This window comes from Periplaneta americana, chromosome 1 (assembly GCF_040183065.1).
Source record: "Periplaneta americana isolate PAMFEO1 chromosome 1, P.americana_PAMFEO1_priV1, whole genome shotgun sequence".
Classification (NCBI taxonomy): Eukaryota; Metazoa; Arthropoda; class Insecta; order Blattodea; family Blattidae; genus Periplaneta; species Periplaneta americana.
This window is the reverse complement of record NC_091117.1, coordinates 101,728,825-101,751,079: the sequence shown is the minus strand read 5'-3', so window position 1 is coordinate 101,751,079 and position 22,255 is coordinate 101,728,825. Positions and strand designations below refer to the sequence as shown.

General features: G+C 35.1%; 1 protein-coding gene across 5 annotated transcripts in view; it reads right to left on the bottom strand.

Moving 5' to 3' along the window:
- Window positions 1-22,255, bottom strand: part of LOC138698873 (neprilysin-1-like) — a 222,694-nt gene that overhangs the window by 98,650 nt on the left and 101,789 nt on the right. For 4 of the 5 annotated variants that reach the window (XM_069825081.1, XM_069825079.1, XM_069825084.1 and 1 more), the window contains one exon: window positions 6,121-6,336. In XM_069825081.1, coding sequence (XP_069681182.1) covers window positions 6,121-6,336 — 216 coding nt within the window. Of the gene's footprint in view, window positions 1-6,120; window positions 6,337-17,584; window positions 17,737-22,255 lie in introns of all 5 variants that reach the window. The other variant, XM_069825101.1, reaches the window with a different exon arrangement.

The following is a 22,255-nucleotide window of genomic DNA, read 5'->3' as shown; positions in this document are numbered from 1 at the left end:
AGCGTATTAATAATAATGAAACAAGAGCGCAGTTCAGCATGTGCTTCATTTTGCATTTGATGCAGACTTTACAACACAGCCTGTGTTGTGAAGCGAATCGCAGCACCGCCAAACAAAACGGTTCCCGCCTTAGTCGCACAGTATGTATGTTAACAAGGCGTGTTTTGTTTTATTTTTTAAACTTTATACGACCCCCCAACGGATCACGACCCACTCTTTGGGAATCACTGCCTATTCAATGGGACACTAATATACAGACTGTAGTACAGCTAACACTTTGCTTGAATTTAGCTTCTGAGACCCTCACAATAATGCTTTAAGCAACAGCAAAGAGTGAAGTCTACATAGTTGAAGACACTCAACACCAGCGGTCACGTGATTCATGCATGGGAAGTGATGCAGTATAATGTTGGAAATACAACTCCACAGCATAGCAGCAGCCTACTGAGTAATCCTGCCGGAAATGCCACGGAGGAGTGACTTATTGTAATTTTGACGTAATAATGCACAATTTATGTAAAAGTATTTCAAATTAAAATGCAAAAAACGAAACTTCTTTAGGTATGTATGATATTTTGCAATATAAAGGTATACATAATAGAAATATTTGATTCATTTTCTCTGCTTTAGAACTTATCACGCAACAACAGTAGTTTATTTCTGTCGGTCAACTCTTTTTGCCTCTTGTACCAATGCTCAGAATTAGGACAGCAGCACCAACAAGAACTACATCAGAGATTCGTTATGGCTCGGCTTCAATACGGTAAAAAAATTTACATTAACTATAATACTTCATTGGATTTCCAGAAACATAACTTGTCAAAATTAAAAAAAAAAAATACAAATTTCGTCACAATTTTATATTTTAATGCATTAAAATAAAATAAAGAAAAGCAAGAAACTCTAAGAATAATTTGTAAAACCCACTTTCCTCTTTAAAATAATCCAACTCCTCTTCCGAAACCAATATTAAGCATGCGCACTTGAACTATTTTGTTGTGAGTTGTGAAACATTTTCCCACTGCTCTGACTGCTTCAGAGTGAACACATAAAGTTTCAGAATACTCCAAAATTTATTGTGTTTTCCACAATAGAAAGAACACATCATGAAACCTGTGAATAACTGGTCTTGGGCTGGTCAGATTTCAGCTCGCCTGGAAGCTTTCACAAATGCTCACTCCCTATTGTTCAAAATGGCGGCCAGTCAGATTGCGTGTACTTGTGCTTACAGGAATAATCGTAATATTGAAGGTAATCAAGATCATCAGTGTACGTCTTGTGCATTCTTACGATTGGAATTGTGTAAAGTTTCCGCTGAATTGAAGACTGCGTGGGAAATTATACGGATTCTCCAAGAAAATGCAAACCAAATAGCTACCAACCAAGCCCACACAATGGCGCCTAGGCATAATGTTTCCACTGTTGAAACTTGGTCTCAACCTGATCGAAAAAGAGGTAGAAATATTCGCACCAGCCTTGTGGAAAATATACCCACAAGTAATAGATTTACTCCTCTACAATACGAAGAACGGCATCAGATGAGTGAAGAAGGGAAAAAAGTTGATGGAGAAGGAAGTAGGCCAATAGCAGCGAAAGCAGTGAAGCAAACCAGTTCCAGTAGGCCTAATTTTAGCACACGTAAAAAACATAAAATACTGGTAATAGGTGATAGTCATGCCAGAGGGTGTGCATCTGAGCTAAGGTTACATGTGAATAAATATACGGAAGTGAGTGGTTTAGTAAAGCCTGGTATGTGCCTGGACGTTATAACAACTTCTGCAAAAGAAGAGATGAAGAAAATGACCAAAAAAGACACGGTAGTGATCTGGGGAGGTTCCAATGATATAGCCAGGAACAACACAGGCAATGGACTACGTCATCTACAACAATTTGTGGAAAGAAATGACCAAACCAATATCATAGTAATGAACGCTCTACATAGACATGACCTTCCTACAACATCATGTGTCAACAGTGAGGTTGTAAATTTCAATAGGAAACTGAAAAAGAGACTAAAAGTGTACAATCATGTAAAGGTAAATGAAATAGACTTAAATAGAGACAATTTCACTAGACATGGCTTACATTTGAACGGTAAAGGAAAGGAGGCAGCAGTGAGAAAAATAGCAGCGATATTACATAGCAAGTTAATACTCCCGAGTACCCCCATTGCTCTTCAGTGGAATGACGATCAGTCCCAGGGATTGGATCAGCCAAATGATGAGACCTGCACGAGAGCTTCTTCGCGATCTAGTAAAGCACCTGCTCGTCTTCAGGATTCTTTATGTCCAAGTTTATCCCGGAAGAAGAGACAAAGGAGTCTGTCAGAGGAGAAGCTGTCATCACCTGGACTGGATTTGAATTTGGGGGAATTGGAACTACCTCTTCAATGGAAGTCCGACTCGATGGTAGATAATGAAGAAAATCGATGCCTCCAAGAAAGTCTTCAGAGCCCGGAAGCGGCAACTAGATCCTCGGCTCGACTTGTGAAGACGCCTGCCCATCTACGTGATTTTTTATACCAGGGCCACTCACGGAGATTGGAACCACAGACCTAAATAGTGCATGTAAACTTAGCTCTTTCTCATTTGCTGATAAAAAGACTTCTTATAATGCTAACAAAATGGCCTCTGTCACATTAATGCATCAAAATTTTCAGTGCATTAGAAATAAGCTGTATCAATTAGAAATAATCATAAACCATGATTTAAAGAAGTTAGATATCTTATGCTGTACAGAGCACTGGCTAAACACAAAGGAAATAACATACTGTCATATTCCAGATTTCAACCTTTCAAGTTACTTCTGTCGGGACACTTACAAAAATGGAGGAACAGCTATTTTTGTGAGACAACATTTATCACATATAGAAAAAAAGAATACGTATTATCTAAACCAAGACAAAGTATTCGAACATGCTGTGACTGAAATTAGCGGTCAGGATTATAATTTAACTGTAGTGTGTGTCTATAGGTCCCCAGATGGCTGTATAAAAACCTTTTTAGAAAAGTTTGAACTTCTTTTAAATCACCTAAAAAGCAAAAAGAAACAATTAATTTTGTGCGGTGACTTCAACATAGATTTTTTAAATAGTGATGCTACCATAACAGAATTCAGATCGCTAATTCGATCATATAATCTGATAGAAACAATAGACACTCCAACTAGAATAGCCTCTAATTCTAAAACATGCCTAGACCAAATAATTATTGACCATGATTCTTATCCATTCTCAGTAGGAAATATTGATATGGGTATCGCAGACCACAATGCTATATTCTTAAATATTTATGCATTTGAAAACCCTAAACCAAATAGCATTAAGCCAATTACGTATAAAAGATCTTTTAATGATGAAAACGTTGAATATTTTAAACGTTTGCTAAGCAAAGAAAATTGGATTGAAGTAACCAACTTAACAGATGTAGATGCGAAAACAAACGAATTTATAAACTCAATAACTCATTATTTTGATGTTGCTTTTCCACTAAAAAAATGTACACTTACAAATAAGCAGTTCAACAATTCAAAAAATTGGATAACAAAGGGGATTGTAACTTCTTGTAGGAGGAAAAAGGAGTTATATAAATTGTGCCAAATTACAAATAGCCTAGATCTTAAATTACATTATAAACGATATACCAGCATATTAAAGAAAGTTATACATGCAGCTAAACTGAAATTCAATGGAGAATTCATTATGAAAGCACAGAACAGAGGTAAAGCTATATGGGAAGTTGTAAAGAAAGAAACTTGTAAAAATACCAAAGTCTCAAATCAAGACTTTTCAATAATACATAATGGTCAAACAATTCAAAATTCCTTCGAAATAGCTGAAATTTTTAATAAATTTTTTGCAAATGTAGCAGACAATCCTAATAACCAGGTAACAGGTAGTCAGGAAACAACCTTACATGGAACAGGAAATGTAAACACCATATTTCTATCTCCCGTGACTGCAGATGAAATTCTCGATATAATAAAAAAACTAAAAAATAATCTTTCCTGTGGACCTGATGACATTCCGGATGGTATTGTAAAGAAATGTGCCGTACTACTAGTAGCTCCACTAGTAAACATCTGCAATTCATCTTTAATTAGTGGTAAATTTCCCGAACAATTCAAACTCGCAAAAGTATGTCCTATATTTAAGAAGGGAGATAAACAAAATATTAACAACTATAGGCCGATATCTCTATTATCTACATTCTCCAAAATCCTTGAAAAAGTTATGTATAATAGATTAGTTCGGTTTTTAGATTGCAATGGTGCACTATCTAATGCTCAATTTGGATTTCAAAAAGGCAAAGGAATTAATAACGCCATGTTCACTTTCACGGAATTTATTCTAAATTCAAAAGACAACAAGAATCAAACAGTTGGGCTATTCCTGGACATGAGCAAAGCATTTGACACAGTTGACCACATGATACTGATCCAGAAACTACAATGGTTTGGCATAAGGGGGTTAGCTAAAAGTTGGTTTGTTTCTTACCTAAGTGCAAGGCAACAATTTGTTGAAATAGGCTCAATGAAATCATATCCCACTATCATGAAAAGCGGGGTGCCCCAGGGTTCCATACTTGGCCCAATTCTATTTCTCCTGTATATAAACGACCTTCCCTCAAGGATAACACAAGCTAAAACCGTTCTCTTTGCAGATGACACCAATATTGTTTTCAATGCTCTTGATAAAAATAATTTACAGGAGAAAATAAATGAAACCTCAAGACAACTAGAACAGTGGTTAGCTAGCAATAGACTAAAACTGAATGTCAGTAAAACCGTTTGTATGTATTTCAGTCAGAAACAACTACATGACTCCATTGAAATACTACTCAATAATACTGGAATAAAGGACGTCAATTGTACAAAATTTTTAGGGATATGGATTGATTCCAACCTCACGTGGGAAAGTCATATTCAATTCTTAACTGATAAACTAAGTCGTTTGTGTTATGCTTTCCGTGTCCTAACCAATATAACTCCCAAGGAACTACTTAGAGCAGTTTACTTTGGCTATGTTCACTCTGTATTATCATATGGGATAATTATCTGGGGGTCATCATCAAAACTTGCACAAGTGTTTAGACTGCAAAAGAGAATATTGAAAATTATAAAGAAAGTACCTATTCGCTCGGATAGTAAAAAAATATTCAAAGAGTTTGATATTTTGCCCCTACCTTGTATTTACATTCTTGAAACAGTCTGTTTCATCCACCAAAATTATGATAGTTTTAAAATAAACTCTGATTATCACAACTACAGCACAAGAACATGCAATAATTTACATTTTAATCATCATAGGTTATCCAAAAGTCTCAATAGCTTATCACATACAGGGATAAGACTTTACAACAAACTCCCTGTTGAAACTAAAGCCCTTAGCTATGCTAGATTTAAAAAGTCAGTGAAACATATTTTACTTTTCCACATGCCTTTTACTGTCAATGAGTATCTTAGTTTAGCACTCCAAATTTAGCTTACAGTAGTTAGTATCTCCTTTTGTGTTTACTGCTCTTCTTTTCTATCTGATTCATGTCTGGGGTGAGACTGCCCAAGAGGATAAGGAAACCAAGAACCTTGTACAAGTAATGGTCTGAAGAAAACTGTGGAGAATTGACTTCATTACTGAATGTATTGATTGTATATTATTTGTATATTATTGTAGATATCTTGTATGTCGGAAAAACATGTATGTAACCGCATATTTATTATGTATTCACTCTGACGATGCCATGAAATCATTGTATTTCCTAAGGCTAATAAATATCTATCTATCTATCTATCTATCTATGTTCCCTACCAATCTCATGCTGCTCAGCTAACATGAGCACTAGCCAAGGAGAGGCACAGCCCTCCGGTTTTCACGCGTAGTGCATATATTATACAGTACTGGACAAGTGCCATACACACTTACATTTACAGTGGGCAGTTTTATCTCAATGCAAACATATAAATTTATTATTTCTGTTACATAGGTCTAACTTTAAAAAATATGCATCATTTCCTAGCAAATTATTCATGTAAGATACAGTAGACCTACTTGCCACTGCAAGATATTTATATTACACTAAAAAAATTCAGAAATTCTCTTCTCTTCTATACATGTTATATCACCTGCAATGTGTAAGCCAGATCCACTACTTCCTGCAATTCTTCTCTAATCCGACTTCTGAGCACTTTTGTTTGTCCTTTGTGGTTAAGTAACTCTAGTGCGATATTCTCCAAAAACATTAGTAGATCTCTCTTCCGATGTGGAAATGCTAACATGTCCACAGCACTTTCCGTTTTCCTTTGAAGAGGAACAGGTAGTGCTAAGCTCGGTGTGTTCAGCTGAAATGAAAACAGTTTGATTTTCACGAGTTTATAATAAAATGGTGTTACATGAGTTAAGCATAATTATATTTTAACATCTGATTCAGTTGTTCATTGACATGAAGCAATATCAAAGTAATAAAATTCCGTATCCCCTGTAATCACAATATTTCATTTTATTTGCTTTCATCCATTAAATGTTAAACAAATGGTAAAATCTACTGTAACTGAAATGTGCACATGGATTTACAATGAAAAATCACATTCCATGAGATGTAACGATAGAGTACTCATGACTTGGCACAAAGAACCTATGGTAGTCATGTCATAAATAAACCTCGAATTTTTAGGCCCTTAAAAACCAACTTTTAGGGACCTAAAATAGGCTCTAAAATTATCATTCACTTAAAAATACAATTTCAGGCAGTTAAGGGGTTAGGTGGCGGCCAGGTAGCTCAGTTGGTAGAGCAGCTGCCTACGGACTGGAAGGTCCGGGGTTCTGGTAACAGGACTTTTTCTCGTTGCCAAACTTTCAGAACGGCCCAGAGGTTCACTCAGCCTCCTATAAAATTGAGTACCGGTCTTTCCCGGGGGGTAAAAGGCGGTCAGAGCGTGGTGCCGACCACACCACCTCATTCTAGTGGCAAGGTCATGGAAAGCATGGGGCTCTACCTCCATACCCCCCAAGTGCCTTCATGGCATGTTACGGGGATACCTTTACCTTTTTAAGGGGTTAGGTACAGCTGCTTACAGCAGTAAAATTTTGGAAATATTCAACTTTTTTTTTTCCATTATTGTATCTTGTACAATAATGAAAATTAGTATGTGTAAACACTGTCCTTCTGCTATGAAAAAAGTACTTTTACGATTAAAAAAAATTATTTACATTTTTTTTTCTCAAAATTCAGTTCACTGTGCAGTGATGAAGGGTTTCCCACATAGGTAACTCAAAAGCTATCCAACATTCTGTGATGAAATTTTTTATGTGTATTTATGCATGTCATATCTACAATATGATGCAAGATCACTTCTCTACCTTTGATAGATTGTCTGTTAAAAAACAAATTCAGTTTAAAAATGGTCAAATATCAATATTTTCTATTACACAAAATAAAAAAAAAATATTATTTATTAAGGAATGTAGTTGAAAGAGCATGATATTGTAAAAATGAGTTTCAGCAATAAAATAAAAGAGAGAGAACATGAAAAAGTTAACAAGTTTTCGAGTTATGAGGGAAATGCTTCATCACTGCACAGTGAACTGCCAACATTTTGAATTTTGAAAAAAAATACTGGTGTAAATAATTTTTTTGAAATCGTAATTTTTTTTTCATATAGCAGAAGAACAATGTTTTATATATACCAATTTTCATTATTGTATAAGATACAGTAATGGAGGGAAAAAATGTTGAATATTTCCAAAAACATTACTGCTGTAAGCTGTACTTAATCCCTTAAAAATATGATTGCACTTATATATCAAAAATGTGTTTCTATCCATTCAAACTACAATAGCTATAACAATCATCGGCCTCATTGCTTTATGACTGCTGATACGGTACATAAATGTTAATATTACAGTTAAATTGATTAATTCACCAATTAATTTACAATTAACAAAATTGCTCATAATTGGCATTGCTATTATGTAACAAGCTTTTTCTCTAAATTTTATCTTGTAAAACTTTGCGATCTCTTAGACAGAACCATTTTATAGTCGAAGAAATATCTTTCCAATGATACCGAAATAATGGGTGCATATTTAAATCTAGCAACATTTTCCGTGATGATTTCTTGAGAGAGAAGTACATACTTCCTATTCATCACATTCCTACTAGGTATCTGCTCAGTGCTCAACTAAACCTGTCATACATCTTGATTACACAACTTTAACACTGTATCACTTCGGAATATGTATGGTAAGACTTTCCTGTGTTAAATTTCAACGTACCTCGTTTACATGTTTCGACCTATTTATGGGTTATCTTCAGAACTGGTCGTTGTTGGTCTTGGCGGCACCCATAAATAGGTCGAAAAATGTAAACGAGGTACGTTGAAATTTAACACAGGAAAGTCTTACCATACATATTCTGAAGTAAACCTGTCAGTTTCCACGAATTTCTTCATTCCTACAACTAAACTATTACGAGGTTTTGACAAACCCACCCCATGATATTCATAACTTTCTCTTTCATTGCTGTACGAAAAAATTAAAAAACACTAAGTAGTAAAATTAATAAAATCGAAATAGGTATTTTTAGGCTCTAAAATCTCAAAATAGATCACAGTGGGCAAAATAGGCTTTTAGGCACTATAAAATCGTTTCCAAACATTCATATTTTATACAAAACATGAAAATATTTGACTAGTTTCAGCAGTTTATCCATACAGAAAAAAATAGGCATTTAATCTAAAATCCAAAGTCTAATCATAACAGAGGCATCATTTGGAGGACGGATTGGTAATTTTCTCTCCCTGAGTTTCAGACTTTAAAAAAATTATAATTACGATGTACTACTAAAGAAAAAATGTGAAAACTTTACTTTCAGTATTGAAATATTTATGTTATAAGTTAGTTAAATTTTTCCTGGCGTTTAAATTTACCCTCTGTCTACCATATGGAAAATAGTTCATTTCAGATGAAATAGGGAAAAAGTACATCATGCAATATACCCTATAAAGTCTTCGCTAAAAGAAATCTTGCTTCCCAATCAAACAAAAACTGAAATGGCACCTGTCATAACATAGGTTTCCCAGACTTCAATCCTTCTAGTAGATAGGCCTATATATTTGTGTAACCATGTTGTATTGTTATTATTGTTTGTTGAGTTAGATTGTTTCAAATGGTTTCTTTGCAGCATGCTGATCTGCATTTTTAAATATACAGTCTTTGACAATATCTATTCAAGTGTGGGGGGAACTACACCAAATGGCCCACTTCAAGTGATGATCAAGAAACGACACAGATTTCTTAGATATTTCCAAGAAAAGTTGGAATGTTTACATATAAGTAGCAAAATCAATTATTTTCTCCACCTTAAATTCTGTCCATCATAACTAGAAATAGTATCTAGGAAGGTGCGTAAGCCTATTCAGAGAGGAGTTATATAGGGCCTACCATTTTTCGCTTTTACCACAGTTCGAAATTAAAGAAAAAGTTAATTTTAATGCATACCACTAGTACATTAACTTATATTATTTATTTCTTTGATTATATTATTTCGTTTACTTGAGTTAATTTTGTTTGTTGTAGTTCGGAGTTTTGTAAACAATTTAATCCATAGTTTCAGTACTGTATACAAAATGTCCATTAAGTATGGAATATTACTAATAAATTCTTAAATTTTAATTTTATAAAAAAAAGTTTTATATAAAAGATGTTAGATATAAAATATGATACCAGCTTTCGAAAAACGTTACTTATTCAATATTTTACATGTCATTTTGTTCGGGGTTCCGATAAGTTATCATGCATAAAGAGTGAACCGTAAGTAATGTCATTAATTTGAAGGGGTTATTCTTCGAGATATTTCAAACAAAAAAAGTTTAATACAATTTTGCTCGTTTTTGCTTTCTCTTCGAGAAGAAAATTATTTATATTAAACATTTCATAGTGTATTTTGGGAAAGCTATTGAATTAATTCCCAATATGCTCAGTCAATTTAAGAGAGCAGTGTATTGTGGTAGTAAATGATTGAAAGAATTTTAGTTTTGTCCTTTAAATGTGCAGAAATATGATCTGAACAAATGTAAGTTTTCGTTCTGCGAAGGAATTTTAGAACATATTGTAGTGGTACAAGCTGTAAAGGTTATTGGCTGTAGAGAGGCAGATATACGTGTCATAGGTCAGGCACCGGTACTCTGAACAGCTGGTGTGCTCGAGACAACTGGTGAGAAAACGAGAAATGTGAACATAACACACACGAATGATTTTAAAGACGTCTAGGGAAATTTGATTTCTTTTATGTAAGTGTACCAGTTACCACTTTAAAAATGAAAGTAGGAGGGAACTATTCCTAATTGTCTGAAGAAAATGCTTGCAGTACGACAAATGCAGTTATTTTTTAATCATTAAGTTGATTTGTATAATGTAAAATAAGCTTTTCTTGTTGCCTATGTTCACCGAATATTTAATTAAAATGAAATCGAAAGTGTTTAAAAATATTATTTTTAATGTTTGTTTAACGTAAAATAGCATATCGTATTTTTGTATTGCCTATAGAGTTTTAAACGTTTTAAAATCTTGTTTTTATAACGTGAAATAAGCATTAATATTGTTTTCGTTCTCTAGAATATTCAATTTAAATGACAGTGTAGAAATATTTCTTAATATTTTAAATTTATTTTGAAATAAGCATATCTTATTGTCTGAATATTTAATTAAAATTAGTTTGCAGAGCTTATTTCCAATTTTACAAGATTCTGTTTAACGTGAAATTAGAAGTGTTCATTCTCCGTTCTCTAACACAGTTTAAATACAAAAATTAAACAGTATATCATTTGTATTTTTTCTTACGTGTTTAAAAGCAATGTACAATGAGGGACATAGTAGTTGAGCGACTTGAGTTTTTCTAAGTCAAAGAATGCCACATTATGAATGCTCCTAGCCGAAAGTTTTCAGTCATATGTTGAGCAGATATTCGCTTCACGTTTCTGTTTAAATATTACATATCTATGCTGAGAAAAAATTAAAACTAAAGCCTCTTATGAACCGCGCTACAGATATTGAAACATTTTAGCCCACTCAACAATTATGTCCCTCACTGTACCTGGCAAGGAATGACCTTCCACTTCCATATTCAGAACAAGCCAGATGAAGGGGTTATTCAGAGTAACTAACATAACCTGATGTGAACTCACTACTGATTACGACGTTGCAAGATGTCAGAATGTACGTATTTTAAAATGTTCGTTTTTCTTGAAAATATTCAAAATACAGCAAAATGGTACTGCATACGACTTTTTTGTTGCTCTTTACTAAAGTAATCATCCACCAGAATTAATGGCATTGCTTATGGTTCACCCTGTTCGTATATACATTAGTTATTCAGGCATACATTAAACATTTTACTGTAGATATTTCATTTCTTGTTAAAAATGTTTGATTAATAAATGAGATTTGATGTGATCAATCTTTTTTAAATCGTACTCAAAATTAGCCTCCAAACCAGCTATAAATATTGTTAAACCTGTAACAGCAAACTTTATTTTTTTTAATGACAACCTACGGTATTTTAAGATTTACATATTCCGAATCTTGATTAAATTTTACGTATGAATGCATAGAAATTTTACCCATTCACCTGCTTTAGCCTATGTCTTTGAACTATTTATTAAACTTGTTTCATGGACTTCAAACGTGAAACAAATAATATAAAATCATGTTGAGACCTTAGGCCATATAACTAAATAAAATACTATCACTAACCAAACATTACAATAGATTCTCAAAATGACCACCATTCCTAGCCAATGTCCCAGTCTATCATGAAAACAGTCCATTATCTTTCAGTTACATGACTGATCGGTTCCATCTCATATATAATTCTTAATTTTAGGTCACTTTTAACTAGGTCAATATTGAGCTTATCACAGTTGCCAATTCAGCCAATTCTACCACGAACAGCAGAAAATATTGATCAGAATTAAAAGAAACATAAAGTTAAGTAGAAACAACGTTTCTTTTCTTAGTACCCCTATTTTATTAAGACAACTCCTCACTATGAAGAAAACAAAATAAATTAAGTTAAGCACTAAAAATGAAACCAAATTCAAGCTGGGAAATAAAAACACTCAGGATGCAAATAGTATGAGATATTTCGGCACCAGCCATAAGAATTGGAGATTTATCCTTCGAAGAGGTGGAGAAATTTAGATATCTTGGAGCAACAGTAACAAATATAAATGACACTTGGGAGGAAATTAAACGCAGAATAAATAATGGGAAATGCCTGTTATTATTCGGTTGAGTAGCTTTTGTCATCTAATCTGCTGTCAAAAAATCTTAAAGTTAGAATTTATAAAACAGTTATATTACAGGTTGTTCTGTATGGTTGTGAAACTTGGACTCTCACTTCGAGAGAGGAACAGAGATTAAGGGTGTTTGAGAATAAGGTTCTTAGGAAAATATTTGGGGCTAAGAGGGATGAAGTTACAGGAGAATGGAAAAAGTTATACAACACAGAACTGCACGCATTGTATTCTTCACCTATCATAATTAGGAACATTAAATCCCGATGTTTGAGATAGGCAGGACATGTAGCACATATGGCAGTGGCGTATACTGGTTAAAGGGTTTGGGCTACCACTGACCCTATTATTACACAAAATATATTTTAAAATCCCTATAATAAAACTCCTTACATATTTATGTGAATTCCAGACGTCTTGATTGGGACGAAAATACGTTGATGACTTCGTCCTTGAAATTACAGTTGGGCCACTTGCAAAGTTTCTGTAGAAATGACTTTTCAATGGATATTAGTGCCAAGCCGGATAAACGTTCTTGTGTATGAGTTGATCTACAGTAGGATTTTATTCTCTTCAACGCAGAAAATGTTCTTTCTACCGATGCTGACGTAGCTGGTATTGTCACAATTAATGTTGCCAATTTAAGGACTTCAGGAATAACTTGGTTCAGCTGGTTTTCATATATGGCAGATAATATTTCATGGATAGGTTTGTTCGAAAAATCAAAGACTTCTGCTGAATATATTACACTTAATTCATTTTTCAAACGTACTTGATCAAAGTGACTGTTATAGGACTGAAATAATTTGTTTAGTGCCTCATTCGGGAAGTTTTCTCTATAAGCAGAAAATTTTTGAGAATCTAGAAGATGTGTGAACTGAAGCTTTCCATAATCAGAAAATCTGTCAGTAATTTCCATGTGCATACGATCTAGTATGCTGTAGTACAGCTGCCTGTATTTCAATTCATCATCTCCTTTTCTTCGCTTTAATGGTGGTTCCATTGTATTGGCTGAAGAATTTTCATTTTCCATATTACTCCATATGGACGGAAACCCACTACGTCTGAACTCGGATATAGTATTTTTTTTTTTTAACTTTGATACCTCTTGCAAGTAGTATGCTATGTCTAGACTTTTTGTCTGAAGAATATTGTAGAGTACATCTGTATGTGCGAAGACTCTAGCATAGACTTCAAGAAGAAATATATTCTGAAACTGTGTGAAAAAATTCAAATATCCTTGAGCCTGCACATTTACAGCATCAGCCCAGTTTTCTTCAGAGTCATTACAAATGATATTTTTAAAGAAAGCAGTCCGTTTTTCTCTGTATTCCTTTACTGTATTTACAATTTATTTTTTTTATTTTAGTTGGTTATTTAACGACGCTGTATCAACTACTAGGTTATTTAGCGAAGATGAGATTGGTGATAGCGAGATGATATTTGGCGAGATGAGGCAGAGGATTCGCCATAGACTACCTTGCATTTACATTACGGTTGGGGAAAACCTCGGAAAAAACCCAACCAGGTAATCAGCCCAAGCTGGGATCGAAAGCGCGCCCGAACGCAACTTCAGACCGGCAGGCAAGCGCCTTAACCGACTGAGCCATGCCGGTGACTCTGTATTTACAAGCCGAGATGTATAATTCAATCTAGTTGGTGCTACTTTTGGGAGTTTCTTGTTCATAAATTCCTTGAGTTTTCTGATCTTTTAGGAGATGATGAGAAAAATGCAGCTAAACCCAACAGTGTTTTGAAAAAAATGCGGCATTCTGGAATGGATGAAGTAGTTTGTTGCAAAACTAAATTGAGAACATGGCTGTAACAATGGACAAATAGTGCTTGAGGATACTTTTCTTGAACTTTTGTTTTTAAGCCATTAATATTTCCCGCCATAACTGAAGCACCATCGTATGTCTGTGCAATTAACTTATTGCCGACATTGTATTCTGCTATAACACCTTCCACATGCTGAAACAAGCAGCAGCAGTTTTGTCCGAACTGACATTTGTGAATCCTATAAACCGTTCTTGAACATTGGCAGTACTGTCGACGTATCTTAAAACAGTGGACAATTGACTCTGATTAGAGCAGTAACTTGTTTCATCAACAACAATGGCCACAAAAGGTTTTATGTTCTTTATCATAACCCCTATTATAGCAAATATTAAGTCATTCTGAATTGCGAGAGAAGTACCACGAAATACTGTTGAACTCTCAAGATGATTGGCCAGTAAATGGTCAAATTCACTTAAGGAACTTAAATATTCAATATAATTTCCTATATTGTCTGATTCCACACTCTCGTTATGACCCCCGAAAAGCCAATTCTTGTTTTCCTAGAAAGCAGACTGCGTTAATAAGATGCAGTAAAATCTCCCGATTTTTTTTTTCACAAGAGCATTGTGTTGGTTGATGTGTAGAGCTTTTCTCTTATCTAGCTGTAAATCAATTCTTGTCTTCCCAAAGTTTGCAAAGTTCATGCTACTACAAATATGAGCTTTTGATTTGTCGTATTCTAGGACTGCCGTTCGAAGGGAGTTCATATTAGAAAACCCCTCTTTTGACCACACATTAGTTTCGCGGCTAAATAACAAACATGGCCAGCAAAATAGTTTAGACAGTTTAGAAGTACCACACAACCAATTCCACTTACCATATGATGTTGAAGTGAAATGGCGTCTGTACTCTCGCTGTTTTTCTTTTACGTCCATGGACAAATTTAACTCAGGAGTTGGTCTTTCCATTTTCACAATTTCAACTTTCTCGTTGTTATGTACGACGGTTAAAAGGCACTTTTAATAAACCTTCTATTACACAGTCATTTTCAACACAAACCTCTCCAGAAACTTGTTCTGCCATATTTTTCACAATATCACTTAATTGGGAAATTAAAAACTTAATAATTCACAATTAATATAACTCTTAGACACTCGAACAAATCACAGATTTAAAATAATGCACTGCAAGAACACAATCACATTCAATTGCTAGCGTACTAGGCGTATTGCTGTTTCGCGCCTGCGAAGAAACCGATCACGAGAGCGGCAACTCGCCCGGCCTCCAGTGCACGATGGAAACATAAGGGAGGGGGGGGGACGGGCAGTTGTGCGAAGGACAGCATGAGCGAAACGGTCACAGGCTACCTCACGTAGCAAGCGGTTTCTCCAGCGATGCCGCCTTGACAACTTGTTTCTTTTCGAGAGCAGAGAGCGCATATAAATCTAACAATTACTTTAATTTTAATTACTATGGTAAAACTAATAATACAAAACTATTACATTATGTTATATTATAAACTTTTTCTTTTGTAATTTCCTTGGGCTACCGCCGGTAGCCCCGGTAGTCCGCAAAATACGCCCCTGACATATGGGCGAATCCAGAAATGCTTATAGAGTATTAGTTGGGAGGCCGGAGGGAAAAAGACCTTTGGGGAGACCGAGACGTAGATGGGAGGATAATATTAAAATGGATTTGAGGAGGTGGGATATGATGATAGCGACTGGATTGATCTTGAACATGATAGGGACTAATGACGAGCTTATGTGAGGGTGGCAATGAACCTCCGGGTTTCTTAAAAGCCATTTGTAAGAAGTAATAAAGTAAATATGGTTGAAGGATCATTAGAGAAAACCGCAAAAAATTTGAAAAAGGATGGTGGAAGGAGAATTAGCATAGAAAAATAAAATATAGAAAGAGGTGAAAGGCATGAGTTGAAACAAAGTTCATGGCGGTGTCTTGTGCATACCTTGTGTTCAGAAACCCGAAAGAATTAAAAGGCTAAGGCTAAGGCTAAGGCTGCCACTGCTCTGCTGCTACTGCTGCTGCTGCTATGAAGAATATATATACACAAGTATCATATATATATATATATATATATATATATATATATATATATATTATCGATTTAATTTCCAATGTGCTCAGTCATTTTAAGAGAGCAATGTAATAATCAATGACTGAAAGAATTTCAGATTTGTCCTTTAAATGTGCACAAATTTGATCTGAACAAATGTAACATTTTAAAATTTTAACTTGTCATTTCATCGATCCAAGAACGAAGCATGTGGAAAATATGATATATGAATTCTTCTTCTTCTTCTTCTTCTTCTTCTTCTTCTTCTTCTTCCTGTCACGCATTAAGCCTGGTTGCTTGTTACGGTCCCACTCCATCGTTTCAGCGGATGGCGCAAAGATGAATTACTGATTCTTAAAACATCAGCTAGTGACAAAGTAAAAAGTAAAATAGAAGAAGAAAATAAAGTTAATTTAAATTTAGCAGAATCTAGACATATCCAATCATTCTACTAAACATAAGTAATACACTTCTCAGAAAATGAATAAACTATTAATTAAATGACTCTAATCACATTTATAATGAATAAGGGTGCAATAAAAAAGATGATATTAATTACTGCAGCATGCCCTGAAAAAACAAATGTCTTAAACTTATTATAAATTAATTAATTGCAAGAACAACCACAGTAAGTACAATCTCGAAGGGCTTTAGTACTATATGCAGTTTAAGTCACACAATTAGTGTATTTGTAGTCAGCTTTATGCAGTTTAAGTTACACAATTAGTGTATTTGTAGTCAGCTTTATGCAGTTTAAGTTACACAATTAGTGTATTTGTAGTCAGCTTTATGCAGTTTAAGTTACACAATTAGTGTATTTGTAGTCAGCTTTATGCAGTTTAAGTTACACAATTAGTGTATTTGTAGTCAGCTTTATGCAGTTTAAGTTACACAATTAGTGTATTTGTAGTCAGCTTTAATAGTGCAGAATGTCAGCTTTCAGAAAAGTACTTTTAGAATTATTAACAATCAGATATTTCCACTAAATTTAAATCACTCATTCTCAACATTAAGATACCGGTACATGGGTTGATTTTTTAGTAGTGGCAACTATGCTGCAGCGATGCCGTGCAAAGGAGCCAGGCAGTATCGTTTATACCAGAGGTTGCTTACATGCCTCCCCTTCCTCAGAGCTAATGAACTCGCCCTCTCCCCTCCTTCTCCGTTCACTGTGACAACAATGAGACGAGTAGTTGTGAGCAAGTGGTCGCAGAATACAGTCGCAATGTTTTCGAATGAGGAACAGAGAAGATGATTAAAAATTCAATGTGCCAGGTCACACGGCATGACAGTATCATCAAGGACTACAAGAGATTTGCAGTGTGGCTGAGTTATCCTACCGAACGGTATTAACTTTACTTAAATTAATACACTTAATCAAGAATAAAAATAAATAAATCCAGCATGGTGGGTTAAGAGTCTTCAGTGTGTTGGACGTACCTCGATCTGGTCACCCACCAGTAAGTGATGATGATGAACATGTACAGACTGTGTCTGCATTAGTGGAGACAGATCGAAACTTAACGATTCGTGAGTTGGCACAAGATACAGGACTGGCGCCTTCTACTGTGCTTCACAACCTGAAGGACCGCCTGAAAATGCGGAAAATTGCCTCAAAATGGGTTCCACATGATTTAATGGACATGCAGAAATGGCAGCGATATGATACTTCTCGTAATCTCTTGCAGCACTATGAGGTCTTCTTATAGTGTATCATTACAATTGATAAGACCTGGGCCAAATCTTATGAACCTCAGCTGAAACGCCAATTGGATGAGTGGCATCATCATGGGTCACCACGAAAAACAACAGTTCGGCAGACCCCCACCAATGTGAAGGCTATGCTGATTCTTGCCTATGATTGGGATGGCATGATCTTAAAGCATACTGTTTCCCCAAGGCAGACTGTTAATGCGGAGTACAACTGTTTGTTTTTGCGAAACAATTTGCGTAGTTCTGAAAGAAAACAGCGACACTTTATGGATAGTCCACCCATCGTTCTGGATGACAATCTAGGGCGCATACAGCAGGAGTTATGTCTGAATTGTTCAATCGCTGGGGCTGGGAAGTGCTCTATCACCCGCCATATTCCCCGGATTTAAGTCCCTGAGACTTCGATCTAATCTGTAAGATGAAGGACCCACTTCGCAGAATTCGCTTTCGAACAGTTGAAGACATTTTACAGGCAACCGAACGCTCTGTTCGCACCATCAACAGATTAAGCAGTACCTATGAGATCCAATGGTTCCACTTTGCTGGGAACATGTTGTACACAACGCTGGTGACTACATCAAAGGCTTGTAAAACTTAGAACCATGTAAGTATCCTATGTATCGAGAAAAAAAAATAGTTGCCAGAACTAAAAATTCAACCTACATATTTTGACATTCCAGGTTATCAAATGTAGGATCTTCGTCTGGGTTATTATCCCCAACTAGGAAAGAAGTAAGTGATACCTTGTTGAATTCTATTTTGAGAAGAAAATTGTTTTAACTAAGTTAATGGTGGATACTTAATTATTCGCCATACACTCATATGAAGCCAGTTATGTAGACCAATTTACTGACAGTCGTTGCCAGGGTACACCATAGGAGGCTGGTCTACGCTATATCCGCGATGAGATGAGACGATGATGAAGATTTGTTGGGGTGGCACAGGGGAACCAGTGCTCCCTGAGAAAACCCCTCCATTACTGGACCATGGGATTGACCAACACAAGTTATAAACCTGGGGTGTGCTGGGGGTCAAACCTAGAGCCATAAGATTATAAGTTCAGCACTCTAACTACTAGACCACCATGGCGGCTAAAAATCGTGTAATATACCGTATCTGAAAATTTAATTTATGTACAGAATTTGTTGTTGTTCAACTGCCTGAAGACAAGTTTGAATCAGGAGATAATGGAGTAGGGTGGCCAGTTCCTTACACCTTCCATTGTATACATCGCTGACTAGTAAGGGTAACATATTACACTAATCAGACTTCAGATGTACGTAAACAATTTTATTGTTCTTCTTCTGACACGTATCGTCAAGTGAGGTGTACTGCCTGATAATAGATGTACATATCAGACAGTATTTGATGGATGGTAAAATGTTCACAATGAACCGATTGTGTAACAAGAACAACAGAAAAAGTGTATGTTTACTTGGCAGAAAACAGTTCAAACCTTTGATAAGTCACGTACTGCTGATTATCTAGCTGAAGTGAGATGTAACATTCAGCATTAAGTGTTCGGAGGCAGAAACAAAGTACTGATATAGACTGAGGTCTGTTGTTACCAAGAATGCCGCAAATATACATTCACCACCACAAGAATGAAACACATACTGTATTCCTTTCTTTTTTTATTTTTTTTATTGACGGTAGATATTCATACAAATGACTATATTATGTTTGATAGTAGAAAAGAATTAAATTGCAAATTATTATTAATTAAACGAATTGAGGGTAAAATGTCAGTATATTGTTGTGATAACCAAAATAATTTTAGTCAGTATGGTTATCAATAGCATTAACTTAGATCTTATAATAAAAACTAAGAAAACTGAAATGTTTTGCTTCTTGTGCTGGTCAGTATAGTACCGGTAACCAATATGCGCTAAATGTTGCAACATAAGAAGGACTTTGATCATATTATACTACTGTTTATAGTAATTCTGCCCACATTTCACATATTTTGAGTAATGATCTTTATTTGGCATTATTATTATTATTATTACTATTATTATTATTATTATTATTATTATTATTATTATTATTATTATTATTATTATTATATAACTTGAGTGAAAAATAATGTTCACTACGGTATTAAACATTCCAAGGTGAAAACAATATGTAGATTGAGGTCTGTTGTCACCAAGGACGCAGCAAATGTAATAACCAAAATACACTAAATGTTACAATGTAAGAAGAATTCTGAATATATTATACTGTTTATAGTTGTTCTAGGGGGAAAGGAACTGGCCACCTTATCCCATTATCTCCCGGCTTAGTTTCGTCATGAATGATGCCTTTTTGGTGTCACTTATGAGGTTCTAACTAGTCTTCGGACTATTGACTAAACACGCATACATGGACTCTCTGTCTGCATTTTACATCTTTTAAGTAATGATCTTTATTTGACAGACATTAAAAAACATGTGGTCAGTAATGCAAATTTCTTCAGGAACAATCATTTCGCCAGTTCCTGTTTGCACCATGTTGGGTCTACATAGTAAGGTCATAAGTCACATTACCCCTGTAATATTTTAATATGATGTCGTATTCAGTTATGACGGTGCACACACAGATCTTCTGGACAAATAAGGTATGTGTATGTATTTGAGTCGTTAACTGTTAGTTAGTTAGTTAGTTAGTTAGTTAGTTAGTTAGTTAGTTAGTTAGTTAGTTAGTTAGATAGTTAGTTAGTTAGATAGTTAGTTAGTTAGTTAGTTAGTTAGTTAGTTAGTTAGTTAGTTAGTTACTGGTAGTTAGTTAGTTAGTTAGTTAGTTAGTTAGTTAGTTAGTTAGTTAGTTAGTTAGTTAGTTGTGAAATAAATAAATTAGGGAAGTAACTTGACTTATAACCCTACCTGTACTGAACTACTCTTACATCAACAACAAAATTGGCCTTATCAACATAAAATTGGCCTTATATGTTGAATGAAAGTAAGTGAAGATGTAAACTTTGAGAAGAAATGTTAAATATATTACTATATGAAAAGAGTTAATGGAAAGGCCATAATTCCAGCTCACCTTCTTACATATACAGGGTGATTCACGAGGAAAGGTAAAAGATTTAGGATACGATATCTTGGGCCATTTTGAGTGAAAAAAATTCATATGAACATAAGTCCGTTTTTGAACGATGGTGAAGCTAGATGCATTTTTTGGTAAAAAATCTCGCCCCAATGTGAATCAGACGTTACCATATGCTGCTGACGTGAGAACGTGAGACAAGGTCACCGATCACAATGAATGACGTAACATTGGAATCTGCATTTTGAGCGATGTAGATAAGAGAAAGAAACCGGGTGGTGGGGCATCACAAATGTCCAATCGCCTGCCCTTGTCTGATGTAATGACACAGAACCCGCAAATGACACAAATGGCCTACACTATCATTTATCAATTCACAGCAGTTCAGTCAGCTACCTACAGTACAGTAGTTATACAGGTACAGTTATCAGAAGTGTTCAATTGTGTTTTTCAAGATGCCTTATAAATTTTCGACTACAGAATATGCCGATATTGTGTATATTTATGGTTTGTGCGATGAAAGTTCCTTGCATGCTATCGCTGTATAAGAACGAACTTTCCGAACAGAAGGGTACCATATCGAAGAGTACTTACTGTCAATGGGGTTGGATGAAAGGCTTAGTATAGCAAAGGAAGGGGGAAACGAGAGAGGTGCTAATCGAGTGTATTTTGGATGCGACATAAAGAACAGCCACGTGCAACTCTCCTGAGTGATGAGCGCGATTCACGCCCAAGTGCAACAGTGCATTGAAGCAGAAGAAGGCACCTTTAAAAATGTGCGAAAACATGGACCCCGATGTCTAGAATATCAGGTATGTATGCAAACGTGAATATAAACTTTAAATTTTTCCTTTATCTGTCTCTAAATGCGAGTTAGTACAATGGAATCCCAGACGTTTTTGTGAAATCAAAGAGCCATATCTCCGTAACCGTTCGAAAACGGACCCATATTCATATGAATGTTTTGACTCAGAATGACTTCAGAATTCACATCCTAAATTTCTTACCTTTTCTCGTGAATCACCCTGTATGTTGGACTCCTTCTCCCTCCACCCCGAAAAAAAAAACCTGAAATGTCACCACCATTCTAAGAAGCTCTCTTATTTCAGAGTAGGAGGAGTGATAGTATGTGAGTGAAGAAAAAGTCATATAAATGTGATGGTTAAATTTGATAAGAAAATGTCCCCTACAATTGAATAATAAACGCTAAGGCTTCCTTTGCTAGCACTTAGCATTTAAATTGCATATAGAGGAAATTTCAAAACTGGTTTTTCTATCTAGAATATCCAATAGTGAAACTAATTCGGATGGTTATAATTGTAGTTACTATGAATTTTAATTGCATACTGAGGAGAGTAGTTTCATGGA